Source organism: Pagrus pagrus (genome assembly GCF_965226575.1).
Source record: "Pagrus pagrus genome assembly, chromosome: 17".
In the NCBI taxonomy this organism is placed as follows: domain Eukaryota; kingdom Metazoa; phylum Chordata; class Actinopteri; order Spariformes; family Sparidae; genus Pagrus; species Pagrus pagrus.
In genome coordinates, this window is record NC_140201.1 from 15,688,078 (window position 1) to 15,710,772 (window position 22,695).

Here is a 22,695-nt window from a genome sequence, read left to right on the forward strand (position 1 = left end):
ACCGTCCTCTGGCTGTCAGAAGTATGCGGGGCTCGTCCTTTCAGACCTTACGTCAGCCCGGACTCTTTATCAGGCTGACAGTCCCGGTCCGGACGCACAGACAGGAGGATGACAGCGACGGGACGAGGATGTAGCTCACCTGCGGAGAGCGGCGCGTGGAGCCTGTAGAGAGCGGACTCTTTCTGGATTCAATGCATTTGCTGTCCGTCACCAGTGATGAGTTGGCTCCTGTTGTGGATTCTAACAGCAGCCGGGATTCAACAGGTGGGACGAAGGACAGACTGCAGGTTTACTGTGCGGCAGGAGCAGTGTGGGCACTACTCTCTTAATATGCGTCCCTGTGGCTCTTTTAACAAAGTGGGTGTTTAGTGTGAAAAGATAGGATGAACTTCCTTGTAGGGACTCAGAGCACTGATGGCATACTTTATACTTTTTCCATTAAAACGATATGAGATCCGCGCGTTCGGTAATATCGAAAGTACCGAGGCTTTGTGCACAGATATAATATCAATGTGTTGGTGTGTGTCGTTGGGCTTTTTCTTCAGCCTACATGGTTTTTGTGTAACTAAGACTTTTTTTTCCTAAAGAGCAGTGATGGACTGTAACTAAGAATATTTACTCAAGTACTTTATTGAAGTTTTGAGGTACTTTAGGTACTTACCTTAGGTACCTTACTCCAGTATTTACATTTTCTGCTATTTTATACTTACACGCCACTAAAGTTTGGAGGCAAATACTGTACTCTTTACTCCACTACATTTATGTGGTAACTGTAGTTATGTGTTACTTTGCAGACTGCGTGCCGCCTCAGAGCCGAAGCAGCACATTTTTACATTAATTTATTCCATGGGAATATGTATGTTTATATGTATAATGTACTTTTACTTGCACTTTTGATACTTAAGTAATTTTTAATGCCAGAAAATAACTTTTGTTACTTGAGTTAATTTTAATATCAGATACTTTAAGACTTTTGCTGAAGTACTATTTGTACGGGTGACTTTTACTTTTACCAAACAAATATTTTAGCACAATTTCTTTACCAGTATTAAAGACACAATACTAGAAGGCTATATTTATATATATCCTTCTAGTATTGTGTCTCTAATATTCTGGTATGACCGCCTTAATGTACAGTGTGTTTGTTGTACTTCACTGTAAGTGTTAGCAACTTCTAGAAGTTTTTTATTTTACTTTCCCAACTTTTGGTATAGTGTCTATAGAGTGATTATATAGCTCGTATCCTGAGGGATTTGGTTTCTCTTGAAGGTGACATACATTCATTTAATGACATTTTAAAAAGTTGACTATACTCCTGCAGGGACCGATGCATAATGATTCACAATGGCATCAACATGAACTTGGTTTCATTAGCTCTTTAACTCCTGACAGCACACCGTTCCTCCTGTTAGAGGGTTTCCATTATTACTCATATCTGTAGACGTGGCTCCAAAAGATAATTCACTGCTGAATCACTATGGAAAGTTGTCCTGTCATGGGAAAGGGTCAGCTTCACTGACCTGAACACCATTATTCCCTCTAAAGTGTCTGATATCACTGAAGAGGAGTCATTGTTCATTCTTCCTGGGGTTAAACTTGCAGAATGAGATGCTGGCAGCTGCCTCACTGCAGCTTCACTTCCCTTCGTTTGTTGTACTTTAGTGCCACCATGTGGTTATATAGCACACAGCTCTTTTAATGGCTTTTCTCAGCTGTTATCTATCTACAAGTTTGGATCAGCTTTTGCTCATCGGGTGCTCGTGTAAATTAATAAAACAGTGAGTTTTTAGGTCATTAAGCAACTGGAAAAGTAAGTTCATTGCTACTTTGAAAGTATGAACATAACTGTTTAAAGCCATGTTCCCCTCTGAAACGTCTCAACCTTGGAAATTCAAGAAAAACAATGCCTGAGAGACAGCTTGTTCATTACCCCCGTGGCCTTTTTGAAAAACAAGTTATTTTCCAAATGTTTTCCCACTTCCCTGAGGAAGGCTTAGTCCGAGCCTGTGCACAGATCAGAGGTCATCTAATCCTCATGTGACCACACTGACAGGAGCAGAAAAGATCAAACCAGCAGGGAAGACGGAGGGTCATCAGTCCTTGTCACTTCTCACAGCAGAGAAAACACCATGTTAATTACCTGACAATCACTGAAACATGACGTCTAGTTTTCTTAAAAGCCTGTGTCTATGATTAATTTATTGCTCTGTTACTTTGCCCTTTCCTGACTATGATGAAATACTTTTGAAATAAAATCATGCTGTATTTATTCAGCAAAGATGAACGATTTCAGGATGATAACTGCATTAGTCTTACCCTATGTGTCCTGTTTCTCTGCGCCTCTTTCTTTGTTAGGGGGTTGGACAGTTTTTTATTTTTTTAGCTGTTTGTTTTTTCTCCTCCTCTGTAAATTAGCCTGGTAGCTGTGGGCTAAATTAACTCTTCTGAGGGATGGCTTTGTGGCACGGCCGTGATTAGAGCTCATTTATCTGCATTAGCTTTCAACACCGTGCACAGCAGTTATTAATATGACCGTAATTCCACTGAAGTGCCGAGAACAAGCTCAGGGATATGTGACACAGGGTGCGGCTTGCATAAGATGATTAAGCATGTTTCCTCGCAATTAATTGCAGATTAAGTGTGCCTGCACATGTCTGTGTGTATGGACCAGAAGCTCCTTATTGTAGTGCAGTGTCTTCCTGTTCCAAGCGTATGGATGAAATGATGATTTATGAGTATACAGAAAATACTGGACGTCTCATGCATAGCTTCAGTGTGTCTTAATCATAAAGATCTGCCATGATTTTATCATCACTTCATGTGAGTTGAATGTACATTGACATATTCTGCATGTTTGCTCCAAAATTCTATATTATTTTTAAGCAGTGTTGTAACAAGTAAACCAAAAGTCATGTCACGTAAGGATATCTCTGTAAAATATGACTTCGGTTAAGGTGAAAGTCACCCATGTGAATAGTACTTGAGTAAAAGTCTGAAAGTATCTGACATGAAATGTACCAAATTGTTGAAAGTAATCATCTGGCAATAAATGTACCTAAAAAGTACAAGTAAATGTCATTGCCGTTATCAGAATTGGCGTTATCGACAAATGTAGTGCAGTGGAAGTATACAGTAGCAGAAAATTGAGATATTCAAGTAAAGTAAGTAAGTAAAGTACCTCAAAATTGTACTTAAGTACAGTACTTATGTACTTAGTTACATTCCATCACTGGTCTTAAGGATGTTTCGTTTTGTCTGAGAGTATCTGTAGCAGAAACATCACTTCTCCCCTGAGTGATAATAATCTTCTGGCCCTTTCTAAGCACACTGTGTTCTCAAAACAAGCACAATTGAATTTGGGCCCTAAACAGTGATATTTGTTGTCAGAAAGTTTCCTCTGTTGAGACTCGTTCATCACCCGTCCAACACTAACCTCCGAGCGCCGAGCTGTTAATGCGGCTCATGTGGCCCGTTTCAGTGAGAACATCTGCTTTTAAGAGCTGCAGAGCTCTTTACTGAGTGATTTTGGCTTCACGGAGCAGCTTGTAAGAGTCAAAACACATTGAGGGGGAGACGGTGATTAAGTTTCATTGGCAGGATTTTTGTAACTGTTCAGCTCAGTTATAAATATGGTGATGGATCCCTTCCAGGGTGTTAAGCACATACAAGATTAGATGTTGTGATTGATATAATGAGATTATCCCCTCTGGGTGTTTCATTCATTTTTATAGTCTTATTTGATTTATTGCACAGCGTGACCAGACGTTTACAGGCTGCCATGTATTTCATCAGCAACATTACCATAGAGGGATGGTTATGAAAGAACTCAAGATTAAGAATATAAAGGATATTGCCTCGCCACAGGGGGTCAAATACCTTCCATGTAATAAAAGATGGCATTTTGATTTTGCACAAACATGCAGAAAGAATTGTTGCTGAAGTTTATATTGAAGTATTGTATTTTCAGTATAATGAAAGACACTGGACAGCATGAGAAAACTGTTTTTGGAGCATTAAAGCGTGTAAACCTATTGTAGTTGTTGAACCTGTCTTTTAAGCTTAATTTGTCTACTCCCTCCCCTCCAGGCCTACTCCCAGAATTCCACTGCCATGCCGCCTGCCACAGCCGTCACATCCCCAGCTGCGGACCTCTACAACCGGACCCAGTACTGCAAGTGGCCCTGCGAGTGTCCCGCGGTCGTCCCGAAATGTCCGCCGGGTGTGAGCCTCCTCATGGACGGCTGTGACTGCTGCAAGACCTGCGCCCGGCAGGTGGGCGAGGTGTGCAACGAGGCAGACACCTGCGACTACCACAAGGGACTGTACTGTGACTACAGCTCGGACAAGCCTAGGTACGAAAAAGGAGTGTGTGCATGTAAGTGTCACTCACCGAAACCGACAAAACAAACAGTTCTCACACAGCAGGAAACGTTTCTTTATGTATTTTTCTGATGTGGGGTTTCAGGCCCACTGTCTGTACAGGATGCAGGTGGCCAGATTGTGTTTGAGTAGAGCAGGTGTTTGCTGTCATATCAACACCGGTTGTCTTGGTAACAACACAGGTGTCACTTGAACAGAATACTGATGCGTTTTAATGTGGTCTGCTTGAAACCACAGGCAGCAGCATGCACTGTTGCACCGTCTTTTATTTGCCTTTGTTATTTCAGTAGTTTTTAGTGGCATGAGGGCTGTCGGCACAGACATATGATGACAACAGTAGCACAAATGTGATTTGGATCAGATTACAAACCACATATGGAAGTGAACTGTTGACATCAAACCCTGAATTCCTTGTGTTTACACATGAGAAACAATGTCGAACTCCTGGACATGTAAAAACAGAGTTTTATTAATCATATTCTATAAAACTTTCTATAAAGCCCAAGTCTGTTACGCGTTATAATGCACCTAAAGTGACGTATAAATGCACTCAAACATATTCATAATGCTTTATAACAATGTTTTACAGTTATTGTCATGAAGAAAGAAAGAAGAGTCTTTTTAACAATGATTATATGCCACTTTAGGCACCTTATAGCACATTATGAATGTATTATAATACATTACAGGAAAGTTTAACAAATATTCACTTGTGTCACTTGCCCAAACTTATGCCTTAATCTAATTTACATGTTCCTTATGTCTTACTTTTCACACTAAAATACATATTTTTGGGACATACATTAACATATAGTTACAACAAAAGAGAAAGAGTTTGTGGTTCAGGTTGTGATATGGTAAACCTTATTAAATACATTTAAAGTGATAACTTAATAGATCAGGTTTGTTTTTATTTTTTTTGTGTTTCATGTTTTATCACTTATGCACCACCACTGCACACCTTTGTTATTGTGACTGTTGATGCATGTTTCAAAGGTCCGTCTGACGCTGATATTTAAGATTAAGATGCTTTCTTGTCATTGCATATATAACGAAATTTGGTTAGGCAGCAAGGGAAGGAAAGGATATATAAACTGGAATGGCACTCTGCAGAGTGCACACCTCCGCCAAGGCCCAACAGTCCCCTGTATCTGCAAGAAATTGTACTCACTCATAGATACCAGCCGCCTAAATAGAAGGCATAAGTGGTCAAAGTCATTTGCATACATATTGTACAAAAGCTAATGGTGAAAGTTTCACTAACTGGTTTGACTGCTATTGTGTGACATCAGCCTGCAACACGAAGTTATTCAACCATATGACAGATTTTTACCTCTTATAATGTTTTCATTCATAATGATTTGGATAATAAATTCAAATATATGAATACAGCTCCCAGGCTTTGTCAGTTTTTCTTGCACGTCTCTATAATATCTGACTGCTTGTCATTCCTCTCTGCCAGATATGGTGGGAACAGGCTGTGAGTACGACGGTGTGATCTACCGCAACGGGCAGAGCTTCAAGCCCAGCTGTAAATACCAGTGTGTGTGCGTGAACGGTGCCATTGGCTGTGTGGCGCTGTGCACGGAGTCCCAGCCTCCACGGGTGTGGTGCCAGACCCCGCGCCGGGTCAAAGTTCGGGGAGAGTGCTGTGAGAAATGGATCTGTGATGAACCCAAAAGAGGGCGCAAAACGGCGCCGCGACACGCAGTAGAGGGTAGGACACCTTGGATATACAGTACATATACTAGTAGGACGCAGTATTCTCTGCTGCAAACTCTTCTTTGTACAACACCCAGATCTGCTTCCAGCTCACTGAGATGCATTCCACAGTTGAGTCTGAAAACATCAAAGGGAACGCTTCAAGTATTGTAGGAGAGCATGAAAACCAGGGAATTCTTGTGAATAAATTAGGGGTTATTTTTGTAATTACTAGTCTTTTAGGGACTCTTCATTTTTCTCTGCCATTGCTTTATAAACTTAGTTATGTCCCTAATTTGTAGGTTCAGGAAGCTTTTTAGAGGACTCCTGGGAGACGAAGGATATAGCTAATTTTGTTTCATGAGTAGATGAATGTGCAGTTGAATGTATTGTACATATTAAAAAAGGCTGTAAGAGGCCAGGGAATGCAAAGTCTGAAAAAAGTCCTCTGTGGCCCATTGATTTCATATGGTCCTGGGATGTTTTTGATAATAAAAGTATGAAGTAAGCATGCTAATCACTTAGCCCCGGCTCGTCTACTCTTGTAATTCCACACCAAGCTCCCAGTCTGGACCGATAGCTGCACAGCTAACTGAGCTAACAGCCAATGGCTGCTAAAGTGAGAAGCAATTAGCGTTACTCTGGTGATATGCTGCCCTCTGCTTGTTTTGAGTATGAGCCCAGCAGGTGGCCAATTCGTACATATTGCACCTTTAAAACAAAGAAAGACAGAAAATGTATTGTGGATGAATACGATTAGATTCTTAGAAGTAACACAGCAGCAGCTGTGTTTGAAATTGGCAGTGAAGAAGCAGGAGGATCATGAGGTTTGGGTGTGTTTGTGTACGTGTGTGTGCAGGGACGGACCGATCCCTTTCTGTGGAAGCCCTCACACTGCTTTTGGGTCACATCCAGTTTCCAGTCATTTAGTGCAGCAGTGCAGCAGAGGGAAGAATGTGAATGAAGACCTATTGTGTTGCGTAAGGGTACTAATCAGATCCAGACTACTGGATTACAAACACAATTTAAAGGACCGTTGTGTAGGATTTGGTGGCATCTAGTGGTGATGATAAAATAAAAACGTACCCCTTTTTCTGTACCTGTTTCTCAAAACCTTTTAATCTGTTGGGTGTGTTTGTGTATGTGTGTGTGCAGGGACGGACCAATCCCTTTCTGTGGAAGCCCACAAATATTAAAATTTTCATTTCTTCTCCAAAACTACATAGTGCGCCTTTAAATGTGACATCTGTTGCAGTTTGTGGACGTGATCTTTATACTTCACTTCTCTTCGTTGATCCAGCCGCCCCAGCTGAGACCAGGAGCTGGCACAAGAACTGCATTACCCAGACTACCTCATGGAGCCCCTGCTCAAAGACCTGTGGCCGCGGCCTGTCCCTGAGGATCTCTAACGCCAACGACCAGTGCGAGCTGGTCAAAGAGTCTCGCCTTTGCAACCTGCGGCCCTGTGAGGTGGACATCACCAAACATATCAAGGTAGCACTTCTGTCTCTTAAGCAGCTAAATGATATTTAAAAGGATATTTAAAAAAGGTTCCCGGGCTTGACCTCTTTCTACTCTCTTCCTCCATCAGCCGGGAAAGAAATGTCTAAACATCTACAGAGAAGAGCAGCCCTCAAACCTCACCATCTCCGGCTGCACCAGCAAGAAGCCGTACAGGCCCAAATACTGCGGCGTGTGCACTGACGAGCGCTGCTGCATCCCCTACAAGTCCAAAACCATCGATGTGGAGTTTGAGTGTCCTAACGGGACGGGGTTCACCTGGAAGATGCTGTGGGTGCAGGCCTGCTTCTGCAACCTCAGCTGCAAAAACCCCAACGACATCTTCTCAGAGCTGGAGAGTTACTACGGTTACCCAGAAGTCATGAACTGACAGGTGGCGATCACGTTCTCAGCCTGTCTTTCTTCTGACTTCTTTTTCTTATGCAATGTTCTGTGTTTGTAACGTGTATGATTATATACAAGGGATTTTCTTATGGCATTTTTTCCTATTGGAAAAATCTGTAAATATGAAATGTATATGTGTCTCCAGAATGGATGAGACATGATGTGCCTTCGAGGAATATATGAGGACCTGCTTTTCATCCAGTGTGAAATATTGAAGGCTTAATTTATTTATGTAGCTTTTTGCATTTGTAATAACACATGCGATGTTCTTGAGTTGCATTCAAGAACGGTCAAACCTTGTCTTGTCTTTAAACTCACAAGTCAGCTTAGATTATAAGGCTTAACTGAATATATTTTCCTTTATATTTCATGAAACTTGCTATATTATAAATGGACTGAGACGCCAAAGACAAAGCCTTATACATACAATAACGACAGGATCGGAAAAGATCAGTTACAAGTTTTTTATTGTCATTTTTTTAATAAATACAAACTGTTATGTCATTTTAATGCTTTTCTACAGCATTAGACGGTTGTGCATCGCATCTTTACAAAGCTGGGTATGTGTTCTACAAAGCGAAATGTTGCTGTAGTGCAAGTAAAATACGGGAGTAGAAGGTGTCAGGTAAGTTCTATGGCTATCCTCATGTTAACATGTGGACCTATCACGTCACTCACCCAAAAAATCCACAACCACATAGGAGCATCACGTCTAAAAAGTGAACAATTCCATGGCACGTCTTTGTTCCATTGTGCTTGATTGCATAGAAATCATCGTAAAAAAAAGAGAGAAAGAAACATTTTTGTCTGAAGCCATGATCCATTAATAAAGCATATGAAGTAAAAGCTTTTGAATTTGTGTTTCAGACTTTGTTTTGATTAATGACAAAGCATACAGTCTCGTTGGAATAGTACTAAACATGATGATTTAACTCCTGAAAAGATTTAAATTTCACCAGCGAACGGACTTATAATTGTTCAAATAACAGAGGATGTTTTGAGAAAAACTCAAGGGTAATGGACATTGGCAAGATGAAACAACGTTAATTGCTGTATATACATGATATACTTGAAGTCTGTCCCTTAATTTTCAAAGTTGTTTGGCGGTTTGTGAGGCAAACTGCCAGTTTCGTTTATCCAAGTGCCTCCCCGTTCTCTCTCCACATCTACACATCTGCTCCTACGTACAAACGACAACACTTCAAACATGGAAAATAAAGAATAAATGATCAAACAATTACAGGTGAGAACAGACAACATTCATTTACAGTCAGGTATATTTGAGAAAGCTGTGTCAATATAGTAAAAATGGATAAAAACAGGATGAGGGAATGCAGAGATGGAAATTAAAACATTTTTTTTTTATACGTATGAGAGATTATGAGAGATACATGTACAAGCTGGTGTACTCGTAGCCACAGCTTTCTCCGACATTCTCTGCTTCGGTGTCCCCAGTGCTGCGTTGCCCCTGACTACACCTGACCGATGAGCTCAGAGTGACAGAACAGGCTGACCTTTCACTCAAAAGACATCATTATTTCAAATCTGGGCATCTCATCTGCACCGAAAAGTCTGCAGGCGAGAGTCCGTTGTGCGTTTAAACAATTCCAGGTATGCTATCTTTGTCTCCCTCTCCACGTCGGCGTGTATGTGCGTAAGAATGTGTGTCTGTGTGTCAGTTAGAGGCAACGCAGCACAAACCGAAGGGACCTTGAGACATTTCGGGTGCCTGGAGAGCAGAGGTTCACTTAGCAGGACACTTCGGTGGACTTGGGCACGGCTTGGTCCACGTTGCTGTTGGCCGTGCCTTCCATGGAACCGCCTGTGTGGGAGCGCCCGCGCTGGTTCTCGGCCGTGTGGCTGCGGCTGCGGCTGCCCTCGTTGGTGTGCGAGCGGGAGCGGTTCCCCTCGCTGGTGTGGGAACGCGAGCGGTTGCCTTCGAAGGAGGTGACGCTGGAGCCGGAGGCGGTACGGGAGCGGACCAGGCGGGTCATGCTGGCAGAGGGCACTGAGGGGAGAGGAGGAGGAGGAGGATTTAGTAAATGAGTGAAGATTATTCTTTACTCCACTACATACACCTGAGAGCTATAGTTACTTGATACTAAAAACTTCTGAACAGAATCTGAACACTTCCACTGCTTCTCTCTCTCTGCACTCTGCAGAGCGATAAACATCAGGAGTTGACCCCAGGCTGAGTTCAGGTTTCATCCCAGTGAGTACATGGGACATTTATTAACCAAAAGCAAAAGGTGAAGAGGAACTGGGAGGCCAAAGATGGTCATCTCACCACAAGGTGGCAGAAAACTCTTTCGGCAGGGTGTTGTCCTGCATGTAACAGTGTGTTGGTAGTGGAAGATTTATCTGCACCAAAGTGACAAATACTGCATTGCATGTCTTGATTACTTACTGTATCCCATGCCCTGAATGAAGTACTTGAAAGCTTCTGTCAGTTTGGCGGGCTGCAGAGAAGAAAACACAAGGAGTGAGATAATTAGTCCTCTTGTCGTTAATTACTACACTTGCTTACATAACAGTGACAGCCTCAATCTCTCATCCAGCAGCTCACTGCTCAGGGTCTGAGATATGACAGCTGCTAGGAGCAGGTGGAGGATTACAACCTGACAACTGTGGTTCATGTCTGCCACTTGCTAATGCTCTTAAGTGTAACCTTCTTATATCATCCACCTGACCCTCTGCGCCCGATTATCCAGCCCTGAGCAGCCTGCTCGACAACATGAACCATGTCTCTGTTTCTGTCACACAAACAGACGTACACACCTGGTCAACCTGGGGCATGCCTCCGCAGTCGGCCATCTGGAGAGAGGAGGGAAAACACAAAAGAGGCCATTAGCATTTTGCATGTTTGCCGCTTGCACATTCAGCAGCAGACACACGCCATTACCCCCATTACACTCTACAAGTCCCATTTGAACACACCCGAACACCTTGTCCCTGCTACCCTGAACAGTTAACCCCAATAAATGGCACCCGTTTTAGCTCCAACAGCCATTCAGTTTCAGTTGTGGATCATAAAAGATTGCCATAGGCCAACAGAAATAGGTCAACTGCAGCCGATTGCGTCCTCAGAGGAGCCATGCGTAAGCACGTCGCCTCTGAGGACGCATTCAGCTGCCCTAACCCCTGGTTAATGTGTCACCAGGTAAATGCTGAGCCAGTGGAATCTTATCAGCAGATGGGTTTCCATCGAGGCTATTATAATCCAAACGAGGATATGAGAGAGGAGGTGGAGGGAGGGAGGGAGGAGAAGCAGGCCTTTACCTTGAGCAGGGTAGTCTTTGTTGGGTCCAGCTTGGTGTTGCACTCAACCTGTGGGTACAGATGGAACTATTCAGTAAAGCAGTGGGCATATTGCTTTATGCTATAAAATAATGATTTAATGTCTTACTTATGATCGCTGGCTATTGCTTATAATTGAAGTGAACAGAAAACATGTCCAGCACAAGTTAGCTGGGTTAAAATCAGTGGCGAGGCTATCAACTCACCACGGCCTCCACAGCAGGAGAGCTGTCGCCAACCACCAGCAGAGAAGGGCACCTGGATAAAGGAAATATGTTCAATTACAAGTCAGCGTTATACTTCCTATAATGTTGTGATAAGATGAGATATTCAGCAGGTGATGTTTGACTGGTGCTCACTGACTCACTTGAGGGTTCTGACGTTGCTTCCAGGCACCGGCCTCTCAATCTCCAGATCCCTCCGGCTGTAGAGAGAGACACACGTTATAAAAAAATCTTCAACAAAGTCCAATTTTTGTCAATCAAAAGTTACTCCACAGTTACCCACTCCACCACTTGTGAGACTGACTTTGATGCGTTTCTCCTTACCTTTCGTAGGACTTGACAAAGAGCTGCAGGTTGAACTGGTTCATGTCGTTGAGGATGTGGTGGCGGTACGTTCCGATCAGGTCCTGGTTGTGGTGGATCTCCTCCTGCGGTGACCAAACATAAAATCTGTTTTCAACTGAACCAGTGGGGGGAGATTTAGGTAAAAACAATCTTGAGAACCCCAAATACAATCCGTACCTTTCCGAAGAGGTGGCTGATGATCATGTCAGGCAGGGCGTGAGTCCAGCCGCTGATCTGAAATTAGACACAGAAACAACATTTAGCCTGAATGCAGCGTCCAACTTCTTTTGTAAAGTCTCAGTTTCTAGTTTGCTTCTGATGATGTTTAAGACAATCATTTAAAAGGTACTAGATGTCTGTGTGTTTCAGCCACAAACATGGCTCTTACAGCTTTTTACAGCTCATGTCATAAATAAAGCATTTGTCAAGGAATATATTTGAATTCAAGCACATTCCTTGCCTCGAAAAAGTAACGGTTTAAACTGAGCATTTTCCAGTCTTTCAAGGCTTTGTACAAACACTTTACTAATGTGTGTGTTACCTTGTGTGCAGCCCAGTCCATCCATCCCTCAGCACACGGGTTGATGTTGAGGAGCATAACTCCCTCCATCATGTTGGGGTAGTCCAGCTAAAACACAAACATGAAAAGTTTGATTTATTAACACACAGTGCTGCATTTAGTTACATTCAAGTGCAAAACATAGATTCATGTGACTAATGTTTTTATAAATCTTGATGTGGAAGTCTAATAAGACGTTTTGCTGCATAAATCTTCATGATTTTATAACTGCATTTCTGTTTCATTATAATTTGGTGGCATATTAATTGGTGGAACAAGTATTCAGATCCTTTACTTAAGTAAAAGTACCACTACAGGGATGTAAAACTACTATATTACAAGTAAAAGTCCTGCATGAAAAATCCTCATTAAGTTAAAGTAAATATATACAAGTATAAGCAGCAAAATGTAGTTAGTATGAAAATAAAAGGTCTGGTTTGGTCCCTCTGACATCATTAGGTAAATTTTGATTTTGAGGCATCAGTGTCTAAGCTGCATGTTTCTCTTCAGCTGCTGCAGGTGGAGCTAGTATGAACTACTTTATATACAGTCTGATATACAGAGACACCAGATATATGATGATGCACTATGCAGCTCAGGGAGATGCTTCGCTGTTTCGTTGTTTTGCACAATAACAACAATAAAAAACAAACTTAAATCTCTGATCTATCTAGAACCTTGAAATAAGATCATGAGACCAGTCTAGAGGGAAAAACTGACTACACTGTGCTTTTTGTAAGATGTCAGAAGCCAAAAAGCTAGAAATCAATGTCTTAGTCTTTCACCATGTCTTGTATTTTAAATGCTTGTTATATTATCCCTTGTGTGAATTCTTGATCGTACCAGTAACAATGGTAATAAATGTAATGGAGTAGAGAGTACAATATGTCCCTTTAAAATGTAAAACGGAAGTACACAAGTAAACTTCAAGCACCCCCAAATTTCTACTAAAGTGCACCGATGCACACTTGATTAAGTTGCAGCAAGGAGTTAATAGTTGTATCTCTGTCAGCCATGTGTCAACAGAGTGAGACTTCCTACTGAGCACAGTGTTAGTGTTGAGCTGATCTGGAACATTCCTGAGGCTTTTATGGCTCAGCAGGCTCAAGCTATAAGCAGCATTATATTGCCAAAATCAGCAAAAAGGAGAAACACATTAGCAGGCGCTGCTAATCCCAAAATGATTAAACTCATAATTATTAAGCCTGATGGAGAGGGGGAAACTTACAGCGAATCTGGTCAGGACGTAGGACCCGGCTCCAATGCCCATTCCAATAACACTCTTCAGCCTGAGGTCAAACATACATGGGTACTGTTAGAACAACAGGTTAGAGGAAACTCTTGAAATAAAGTGTGAACAGTGAGGGGGAAACACTGCAGCTCAACTTACCCAAAGTGCTTCAGCACCAGTGGGAGTGTCTCAGAGAGCTGGTCCATTGAAGGGTACTCATATCTTGAAAAACAAAGAACTCAATGTGTTAGCAATATAATAATAACCATAATCTAATCACAGGTGTATATTGTTCTGTTGTGTTGATATCTGCCTGTAATAGCCATCTGTGTTTAACTATCTGTTTCCATGTTCAGTTCAGGTAGCGTTAACATGAGGCAAAGTCCCACCATCAAAGCGGAGATTAGGCTGACCGAGATAAACACCTGTCCCAAAACACTCCTGTCAAATTAGGTCGTCTTAAGTACATCCGCAGCGATCTACCTGTCGCGTCAAAGGTCACAGACTGCTTGACATACATTAAAGGTGTGTGACCCGCGTGTGTGTTTGTGACTGTTGGTGTTTGTGCGTCTGTCTGGCTCACCCAGTGGAAAAGGTGTTAGCTCCCTCATGCTGCCCGGGGGCGTCGACGTGACACACAGCGAAGTGCTGCATGATCTCTGCCATGTCCTCGTGGTTGAAGAGCATGTCCCAGCAGGTTTTGTCTGGGGGAAAAGAAGGAGGCGGAGGTGGATAAGTGATCGTTGGCTGATAATAAGGAACAACCTCAAGTAACCTGCGGGTGCTGCGCCTCATCGACTTGCATGATTTGAGTCTAGATACTGTAATGTAGCAATTAGCTTCTTATCCAACATGTTCAGAGCAAATGTTTCACCTAGGTAGTGCTATATAAGGAACCAGACTTACGGTTCAGTCCGATGTCATGCATGGTGAGGATGCATGGTCTGTCGGCCTTGGGAACCCCCTTCATTGTACAGTGGATTCTTCCATGAGGAGTCTCCACGTCATGCTCCTGCAGGCGCAAAAAATGACCAAAACTCAGCATAAAATGGATAAAAGTGGATACAAAACAATAAGAGCTGGAAATAATTATAGTGGTATGATTCTATGATCATATATTGTCCTGGATTTTGAATATCGTCATATATCGTTGTCTTTTCCTGGTTTTAAAGGCTGCATTACAGTCAAGTGATGTCATTTTCTAAACTTACCAGACTGTTCTACTTGTTCTTACACTTGTCTTTACCCAATTAGTCAGTATACCCACACAACTGGTGAATACTGAACAAAAATCTCCTGTTAGTATTCTGTGAAAGTACCAATGGTCATCCTTAAAATATGGTTGCAATGTCAACATCAAGGTATTCAGTCAAAAATAACCCGGTATCTGATTTTGTCAAGCAGTCCTAGAATTTATGAAGTGCTTTCAGTATCATGAAAAAAATATTACAATATTATCTTAAAGACATGAAAATCATTTAACTACATTCAGAGTAAGTATATCACGGAGTTCGGCTTTCTGTTCCAATATGTAACAAAAATGTTGCACCGCAGCCAAAACCGTCACAATAAACCACACAAGACTTTCGTTTTGCAATGATGCTTTTGCAACATTTTTCATTATTGCTTCATCCAGCCATCAAAAACTTTTTTCTTTTTCAGTTCCTCTCCAACCAAACTAAAAAAAAACAACCAAATCATTTTAAAAATTGTCCAATTATTCAAATCCAAGCCATTTCCTTCAATACGCCACAAGACAAAAACACAACTATTTTCTATCCAGCGCTCCGACAGCAGGCAGCATAATCCAACAAATTCACGGCTCGGCATAAACATTTCAATATTTGTCTACTCACGCTGACTTCAATCTCAGCAACAATCATTTCCACATCAGAATCCTCCAGGACCATGTTTGCAGGAGAGGAGTTCAACGCCGCTCGCTACTGAAAAAGGGTCGTCGCAAAGGCTCCCTGAGCTATAGATCCAATTGTTGGTAAGCCTCCGAAGTTGTTTAGCCCCGCTCTGTGAGCTGCGTTTTTATACCCCCACTGCTTACCAGTTGGCCTAAGCTCCTGGCCTCCCATGGTGCCTGCAGGCTGGTCAAAACAAGCTAACTCTAGATGAAGAGATCCCTAAATTGGATCAGCCAGCGTCTGAGGGAGGGGGAATTGGCTACTGTGTTGACATGACGAGTAAGGATGGGTGAGTGTGATCAATGGGAAGACATGCTGAATGACTGAGGGAGAGGAAAACTGCAGTCATTATTCAGCTATATTTCAGGGAAACTTTTTCAAATGAATGGCTGGAAGTAACATCTTGAAATTCAGCACAGCAGTAAACAATTTCTCGGGGCTACAAAGAGCTAAACAAAGACTTTTGATGAATGTCATAAACATCTCCTGAAAATCCTCCACAAACAGTAACCTGAGGCAATACAGAAAGTGTTTTTCAAAATAAAAGCTTAAACTCTGAATGATGTTCTTTCTTAAGTTTTTTTAATTATATATTATTTTAACGAAATTACAATTATTGCCCCAGATTACGCGTTGTCCTAAAAGTTGGAACTTTATTCCAAAACAAGACACAACTTCCTGTCTAAATCATTTTGCTCTATTGGTGAATGTAGTACACAGTACACAGCCTTAATTTAATGTATTTTCACTCAGATAACATTTTATTAACCGTCTGTGTGCAGACTGGATCAAAAAAAATAAATCACACCGATCTGCCCCATAGTGACCTGACCTGCAGGCCTAACGTACTGTACAGGACAACCTGTTGGAAAAACCAGCGCTAACAGCATGTGATCTGCTCTGCAGGAACATCCAGGGAGGCGTATATAGCCTATTTACTAGACACAATGTGCACGTAAACATCTCAGGATTCACCTGGCTCCACCTACCCTCCACCTCTACGGGACGCACTCTCAAGCACGTAAGCTACACAGGCGACATAATCCTGTAGCGTGTCTAAGAGCACGCTTGCATTTGTGAACGCCTGTATATGCATGTAGAAAAACGTGCATTTGTGCATTTACTATATGTGTCTGAGGTAAACATGCAGTAGTGTCACCCTCAACCTCTTGTTAGCAGCTTAGCTTAGCTGCCACAGAGACATCAAAGATGTGCCCCGGATACTTAAGTGTGACACCAAACTAAGTCAGGAGAGCTTTAAGAGCAAATTAGCTCTTCGATGGGACTAAAAGTGCTCGTTGGAAGATCTCTGCCCAATGACCAGATGACCTACAACCTCACACACTGTGACATCACAGATTGAAACCCTTACGCTTGAGGTTTGTGCAGCTTTCAAACAGTGAAATTCAAGCACTTTCAAGGTAACTACGCCAAAAGATTTTAGACTCTTAAAGGCTTCATCATCACATATAACAAGTCCCTATCTACTTCAGTTGTGTAGCAGAATGCTGACACACTGTTTTGCCGTGAAACTCCCGAAACATTTTGTGGACCACAAAAATTCCCCCGACTTTCCATTGGCATGTGGCTGAGAAGATAATGGTGTCATTTTCATTTTGGGGGGAATTTTTTTCAAAACGGTATTTTTCAAACTTTCAAGACTTCCTACAAACCCAATACATTTTTGAGGATGACAGAATGTGTTGCACTGACACTGCTCCTTTTCAGATCCAGGGTCTGAGCGCTGTCCAGGGTGCTGAGAAACCCCCAGACTCTGCAGCACCCACATACTGACCAAACTGTGCGTGTGAGTGTCAACGTGCTGGAGAAGAAAGTGAAAAAGTTGATGCACTGTAGCTGTGTTATCTTACAAATCCAGACCAAACTGTGTTTCATCACTTTCAGCAGCTGACTGAATTAGCAGAGGCCCAATTAGATTTCAGTCCTAATGAAATCACAGCGGATGAAGGGTCATCACCAAGATGAATGAGAAGCTGCCACAGCTATGTTGAGCAGAGGCTGAGGGTTTCTATTTATCAACCACTAGATGGTACCAGAAAAGCTCTCTTATAGTAATAAAATATAGAATAAAACCAGGGTTGTACACAACCAGTGACTGGCATCGCCTGTCAACGTCAGCTTCAAATATTAAAACTGGGTTTACAACAGGTGGGAACAATAAATGTTGGATCTTGACAAACATACCTTGATAACGAGCTGCTGCACAGCCTCTCTCAGGCCCTGCAAGGAAAGAACAACAGAGTGATGAAAGTATAAAACTAATGCAATTACAGTGTAGCGTGCTATAATCTAATATCCTGAGGGCGTCATCCTGTCACTGAATGTATCGTCACATCCATATGACTTCCATCATGTCATTTCAACCGCACTACTTTGAAGTGGTGGACGAATGATTCATGATTGATCTGTTCTTTGTAGAACTCACTGTTGGGAGTGATGGGTAGAAATTAGGTCAGCAAACTTTCTCTGCAACTAACTTCACAGAAACTTCCACCCCATCCCAGGTCTGTAACAATGTGTCAGATGTAATGTAGGTGCTACAAGGAAAAGTCATTACGTCTAAAAAATGTATGTGTTGAAAACTTACATAGTGCAGAAACAACTGATAGGGGGCGTGGCTGAGACAGAGACACCATTCACCCTATTACAAGACACTGTACCAGCACTGAATTTAATTTAATATTTAATATGATTAATCTAATGTTGTATTTTCCTTCGAAAAACACTATTTAACTTTTGTTCGACTACATTTAATCACCAGAATCTTCAAAATATGCTTTATAATACTCAATGGGTCACAGTAGCGGCTGTAAATCATCCAAACCTGAGCAGATACAATGCTCGAGCAGGTCACAACACATCTCTGAGACGCCTTGTCGAACACTATTTGACTTGGCTCGGTTCAGGATACATACCGGCAGTTCCCTGTCAACAAGCAGGGGTTTGGAGACAACCTGGATGTCGTCCATTTCGAAAAGCTGCAGAGCCTGACGTGGGAGAGAGCAGAGTTAGTGAGGGACTGGTTCAACCTGTGTTCCACAACTTTAGCCTGATTTTTGGATAATGCGTGGGGAAAAGGGTTTGTTGGCCTTCCCTAATTCTACAAAATACTTGAGGACATTCTTTGCAATAAAGTCAGATGTTTCACTAGATCTCAAATCCTTTAAAAAAGGTGCGGCAAAGGTCGTCGGGCTTTAGGAGGCTGACTTTCCCCACAATAGAATGAACAGGTTGTTTGAACATCGGGGTGGGCGTGTTTCTTATCCACACAAAGCTCATAAAGAGACCTGAACCAGATACCTGATCGCACCCACGTACACACACACACACACACACACACACACACACACACACACACAGGTGTACAGAAACCAGGAGCATGCAGAGGCTGGCGCCGCGATCTGCGCTAACATGCGTACCGCATAATGGGCCACACCTTGGGACACAGAAGGACTAAAGTCTCATAGACAACCTGAGCTAACTCGCAGGAGAGAAAACTGAAGCAGCCCCTCCCTGATGATGAACGCAAATCCAAACTTGATAAACGCAAAATGAAACAATAACACACTTGATAATGCTGCATGAATCGCACACAGCGGTAATACATCTTTATGCAGCCTTTATTTTTTAAGTACACTGACATTCTGTTCTGAGAATGACTGGAGAGGAAGACGCGAACAGAGAGAGTGAGAAAGCCAGGCGTGGATGGTGATGATGCTGCGTTGGAGGAGAGCGGGCAGGCTGCGGCTCTGCATGCAAATCAAATTAGCCGGTTAAGAGGGCTCTTTGTCCGCTGGCACCGGTGTCTCCTGAGAGCCAGGACCCCGCTGAAGGGGGCCTTCACTGACGCCCCACACACAAACACACACAGGAAGCAACGGACACCCTGGTTCCCATCAACACACCCCAGCCTCTTTTCACCCCTCTGCTGGCTCTGTCAACTTCTCTCTGTTTGTCTTGCCTTTTCTGCTTGGTTGCAGTCGCTATGTTTGCTCTTTCCAGCCTCCTTCCATCTGTTTTGTGCTCTCTGTCTTTCTTTGCTCGCAGAACACTAATCAACATCGACCTACAGGATTCGCAGTGTGTCCAGCAGATCGAGGGGGCCTCTTTAGAGGAAGTGATTCATCACATTTCAAATGTGGAGATGACGGTTGTCCGGCAGAATACGCCCTGGACGTACACAAACAGACACACACATGCTCCTCTGTCTGGGAGAACAGAGACCGGAGCCAGCCGGATCTCACAATAGCAGAGAGGAAGAGGAGTATCAAACAACAGGTTCATTTTTCTGCTGGGGCCTTCAAAAACATGGCCGCCATCACACTGCAGGAGCTTTGTTGGAGAGGACAAGAAATCGGCCCCCGTCGAGATTCCACAGCCATGAGACATAGAGAGAGCGAGAGAGAGAGAGGGCGACAACACAACCCGGGGTGTTTCAGATCGGAAAAAAGGGGGAAAATTGCCTCACGCTTCAACATGAGGGGGGGAATCCTCTAAGCCTATTTTCAAGTCTATTTGCAAACACGGCTGCGTAAAACCAGCCCAGAGAGCTCATTAACAGACAAACAGAGCGCAGACTTCCTCTGTACTTGGCCGCCATCACCACCTGTTAGCAGGCTGGCAGCACAGAGAGGGAGAGCCTGGCTGGACAGCAGGCTGAGGCAACTAGGTCACCTGCTGTTTACACCAGCGGTGCGCCTCCAACTGTTCACCTCGCCGGGCTAATGTTTCACCTGGCCGAGAGCGAGGAGGGCGGGGCTGTTAGTTTAACCCCACGGGACCCTCATGCAGACCTTTCTTATGTAATGTCTGATACATTTTATCGATGTGGAGCTGTGTGTGTAAAATATCCGAATGAAAGGAGTTTTATGTTGTTTCTCAGATTGTAAGTGAGCCGTCAAACAATACATTAAAAGGGAAGTGGTGTTTTTGCAGCGCAGCTTTTTCTCACAGGGATTTTATGTTGCCGCTGCAGCGGGGGGCTTTCTTTAAACTGGCCTGGCTCCAAACTTGGTTAGTGTCATAGACAACGGTCAAACATTGTCTGTAACTAAGTCAAACCAGTTCGTACATGCCTATTCTCTATCGAAACTTGTGTGTGTGTGTGTGTGTGTTCTTTTTTTCCTTTTTTTTTTTTTTTTTTAGAAAAGGCTGTAGGGGAAGAAAACAAACTATTCAGTGAAGCAGCTTGGGTCTGGCAGAAGTGAGACTGTGTTATGCAATCATTGACAGGAAACGGGGGAGGATATAGGCTCAGGATGATCTGAAATGTGTGGCCCAAATCATCTGCAGAACAAAGAGCAGAAACTCGGTTTCACTATTTCTGAAACAAAAAACTCAAAGTCTCGGGACAACGTGGGCCGTGGTGAGGTCTTTTACTACTCTGCTCTTATTATCTTAATGAAGCTCTGTCAGTAATCATAACTCTCATGTTTAGGGTTTCATGTGTTGATTCCTGGAAAGCTGACTTTGTGAAAATCCGGTGTTTCCTCTTGAAAGCGAGATGATGTGTCCTGAGCACTGGAGGGAAAACAACAACAGCGCTGGTGCAGGCCTGCAGCACGCAACACATTAGTGCTTGTTTTCCACAGCAAATCCACAGATACGACACACTACTCTAAGCCAGGACATCCAAGTTACAAAACAGCATGAGCTCAAACTCTTTCTCTGCTCGCTGAGGGAGAGAGAGAGAGAGAGATAAACATATGTACTGATTAGATTTGGACAGCGAGGTCTCAATTTTAAGGGAGCCAGAATCAAGGCCAGGCCATCCTTTCCTACGATAGTTTTAAATCCACGAGCGAGCGGTATCCATCTGCAGAAACAATGATTGCTTCCCTAATCTTTGGGAACTCGCTTAATCTGTCAAATCCCTGGTTCTGAAATATCAGCACAGCAGAAGCAGCAGCAGAAGCAGCAGCAGGCCTGCTGGACTAAGCTGACACAGACCTACATTTCGTGATTGTGATATGAAAATGTGGGGTGTCTCCGTGGCTGCAGTAAGTGCAGGTCCGAGTGGTTTGAGAGGGGAAACACCACCTCCTGAGCTCAGGATCATATTTTTGGATTGAAAGCAGGACTTTGCCACGTTAGAATTAAAAGATCAGGATGCAGTTTTATTCTGATAGCAGCCAACAGGATGACAGGTTGTGTTTTTGGCAGACTGACATTAATTCTTTGAGTCTATAAACAACAATTATTCATATTTTGATTAAGCCAGATTCAAGCACTTTACCCTCCCCTCCCCCCACCATGTTTTTGTTTGTTTTCTTAATATCAAGGCTAAAAAAAAAAAAAGCTAAGAGGATTTGTCACACTGGCTGCTGCTCTCATGGTGTTTACAGTATTTTTTTCATAAAAGCTTCCGTACTTGTGCGGAGTGTGCCTCCAGTGTCACGTGTGAAAAGCATGTTGATCTATGATCTGCACTACCTGTTTACATGCCCCACAGAGGAGTGTCCCATCCCACCATCACAATGCAAGCGTCATTTTTTTTAGACGTGTAAATAAAACAGATGGAGAACAACGTATGTAGCTGTTATAGACACATAATGTATGTGAAATGTGTCGATCTGTGCGCTTAAATGTCTCAGAGATGTAAAAAGCTGTATTTAAGTTGTTAGTATTTTGAGTTGTTCTGCCTAACAGGACTAACAACGTGCTCAGACATGCTGCGGAAAAAAAGAAAAGGAAAGCAAAAACCTGCACAGAAGCATTTCCTTATAAAACACTGCAAACAATAAAGTAAGTTTGTTATTTGAAGCGGACACCTACCTGTCGGATTAACGAGTGATTGTCCTGAGTTGAACACTCCCACACACAAAAACTCCACACAGAACTAAAAAACGTGGATCTTTTTTTCTGGTCAAACAGCGCACAAGCCTCGCAGTGACAGACGTGTTGCTTTGTTTATAACGTGCAGCGCAACAAGGCGGATGTATGAGGGAATGTTATAAAGCCTTCGGGGTGTGCGGCCCGGCCCACTTTCCCCCGCTGCTCTCTCTATTGGGCAACAGCAGCTGTGGGATTGATAACCAAGTCTTTCCAGCGGTTGCATGATGAGGAAGCTGCTGACAGAGACTCGTGGATGAAACTCAGCCCGTACATTGCCTCAGTGTT

The 22,695-nt window shown here is 42.9% G+C and overlaps 2 protein-coding genes across 4 annotated transcripts; one reads left to right on the forward strand and one right to left on the reverse strand.

The window, feature by feature from the left end:
* Positions 1 to 8,836, forward strand: ccn4a (cellular communication network factor 4a). Of its 2 annotated transcripts, none has more exons than XM_084379476.1 (5): positions 1 to 264; positions 4,087 to 4,375; positions 5,843 to 6,097; positions 7,337 to 7,575; positions 7,673 to 8,836. In XM_084379476.1, exons 1-5 carry the CDS (start codon positions 217 to 219, stop codon positions 7,970 to 7,972), a joined length of 1,131 nt encoding a protein of 376 aa, XP_084235602.1. In that variant the 5' UTR covers positions 1 to 216; the 3' UTR covers positions 7,973 to 8,836. The 2 variants fall into 2 exon arrangements, with proteins under 2 accessions (XP_084235602.1, XP_084235603.1); XM_084379477.1 differs by having other exon boundaries at positions 7,382 to 7,575.
* Positions 8,437 to 22,526, reverse strand: ndrg1a (N-myc downstream regulated 1a). 2 transcript variants are annotated; one of them, XM_084379473.1, is made up of 16 exons: positions 22,351 to 22,526; positions 18,492 to 18,563; positions 17,761 to 17,796; positions 14,549 to 14,654; positions 14,226 to 14,346; positions 13,802 to 13,864; positions 13,640 to 13,700; positions 12,394 to 12,480; positions 12,030 to 12,086; positions 11,832 to 11,935; positions 11,651 to 11,707; positions 11,490 to 11,541; positions 11,266 to 11,313; positions 10,765 to 10,800; positions 10,394 to 10,445; positions 8,437 to 9,994 (listed from the first exon to the last, which is right to left on the reverse strand). In XM_084379473.1, exons 2-16 carry the CDS (start codon positions 18,543 to 18,545, stop codon positions 9,735 to 9,737), a joined length of 1,194 nt encoding a protein of 397 aa, XP_084235599.1. In that variant the 5' UTR covers positions 18,546 to 18,563; positions 22,351 to 22,526; the 3' UTR covers positions 8,437 to 9,734. The 2 variants fall into 2 exon arrangements, with proteins under 2 accessions (XP_084235599.1, XP_084235600.1); XM_084379474.1 differs by lacking the exons at positions 17,761 to 17,796; positions 18,492 to 18,563; positions 22,351 to 22,526 and adding an exon at positions 15,499 to 15,664.
* Positions 22,527 to 22,695: the final 169 nt, after the last annotated feature.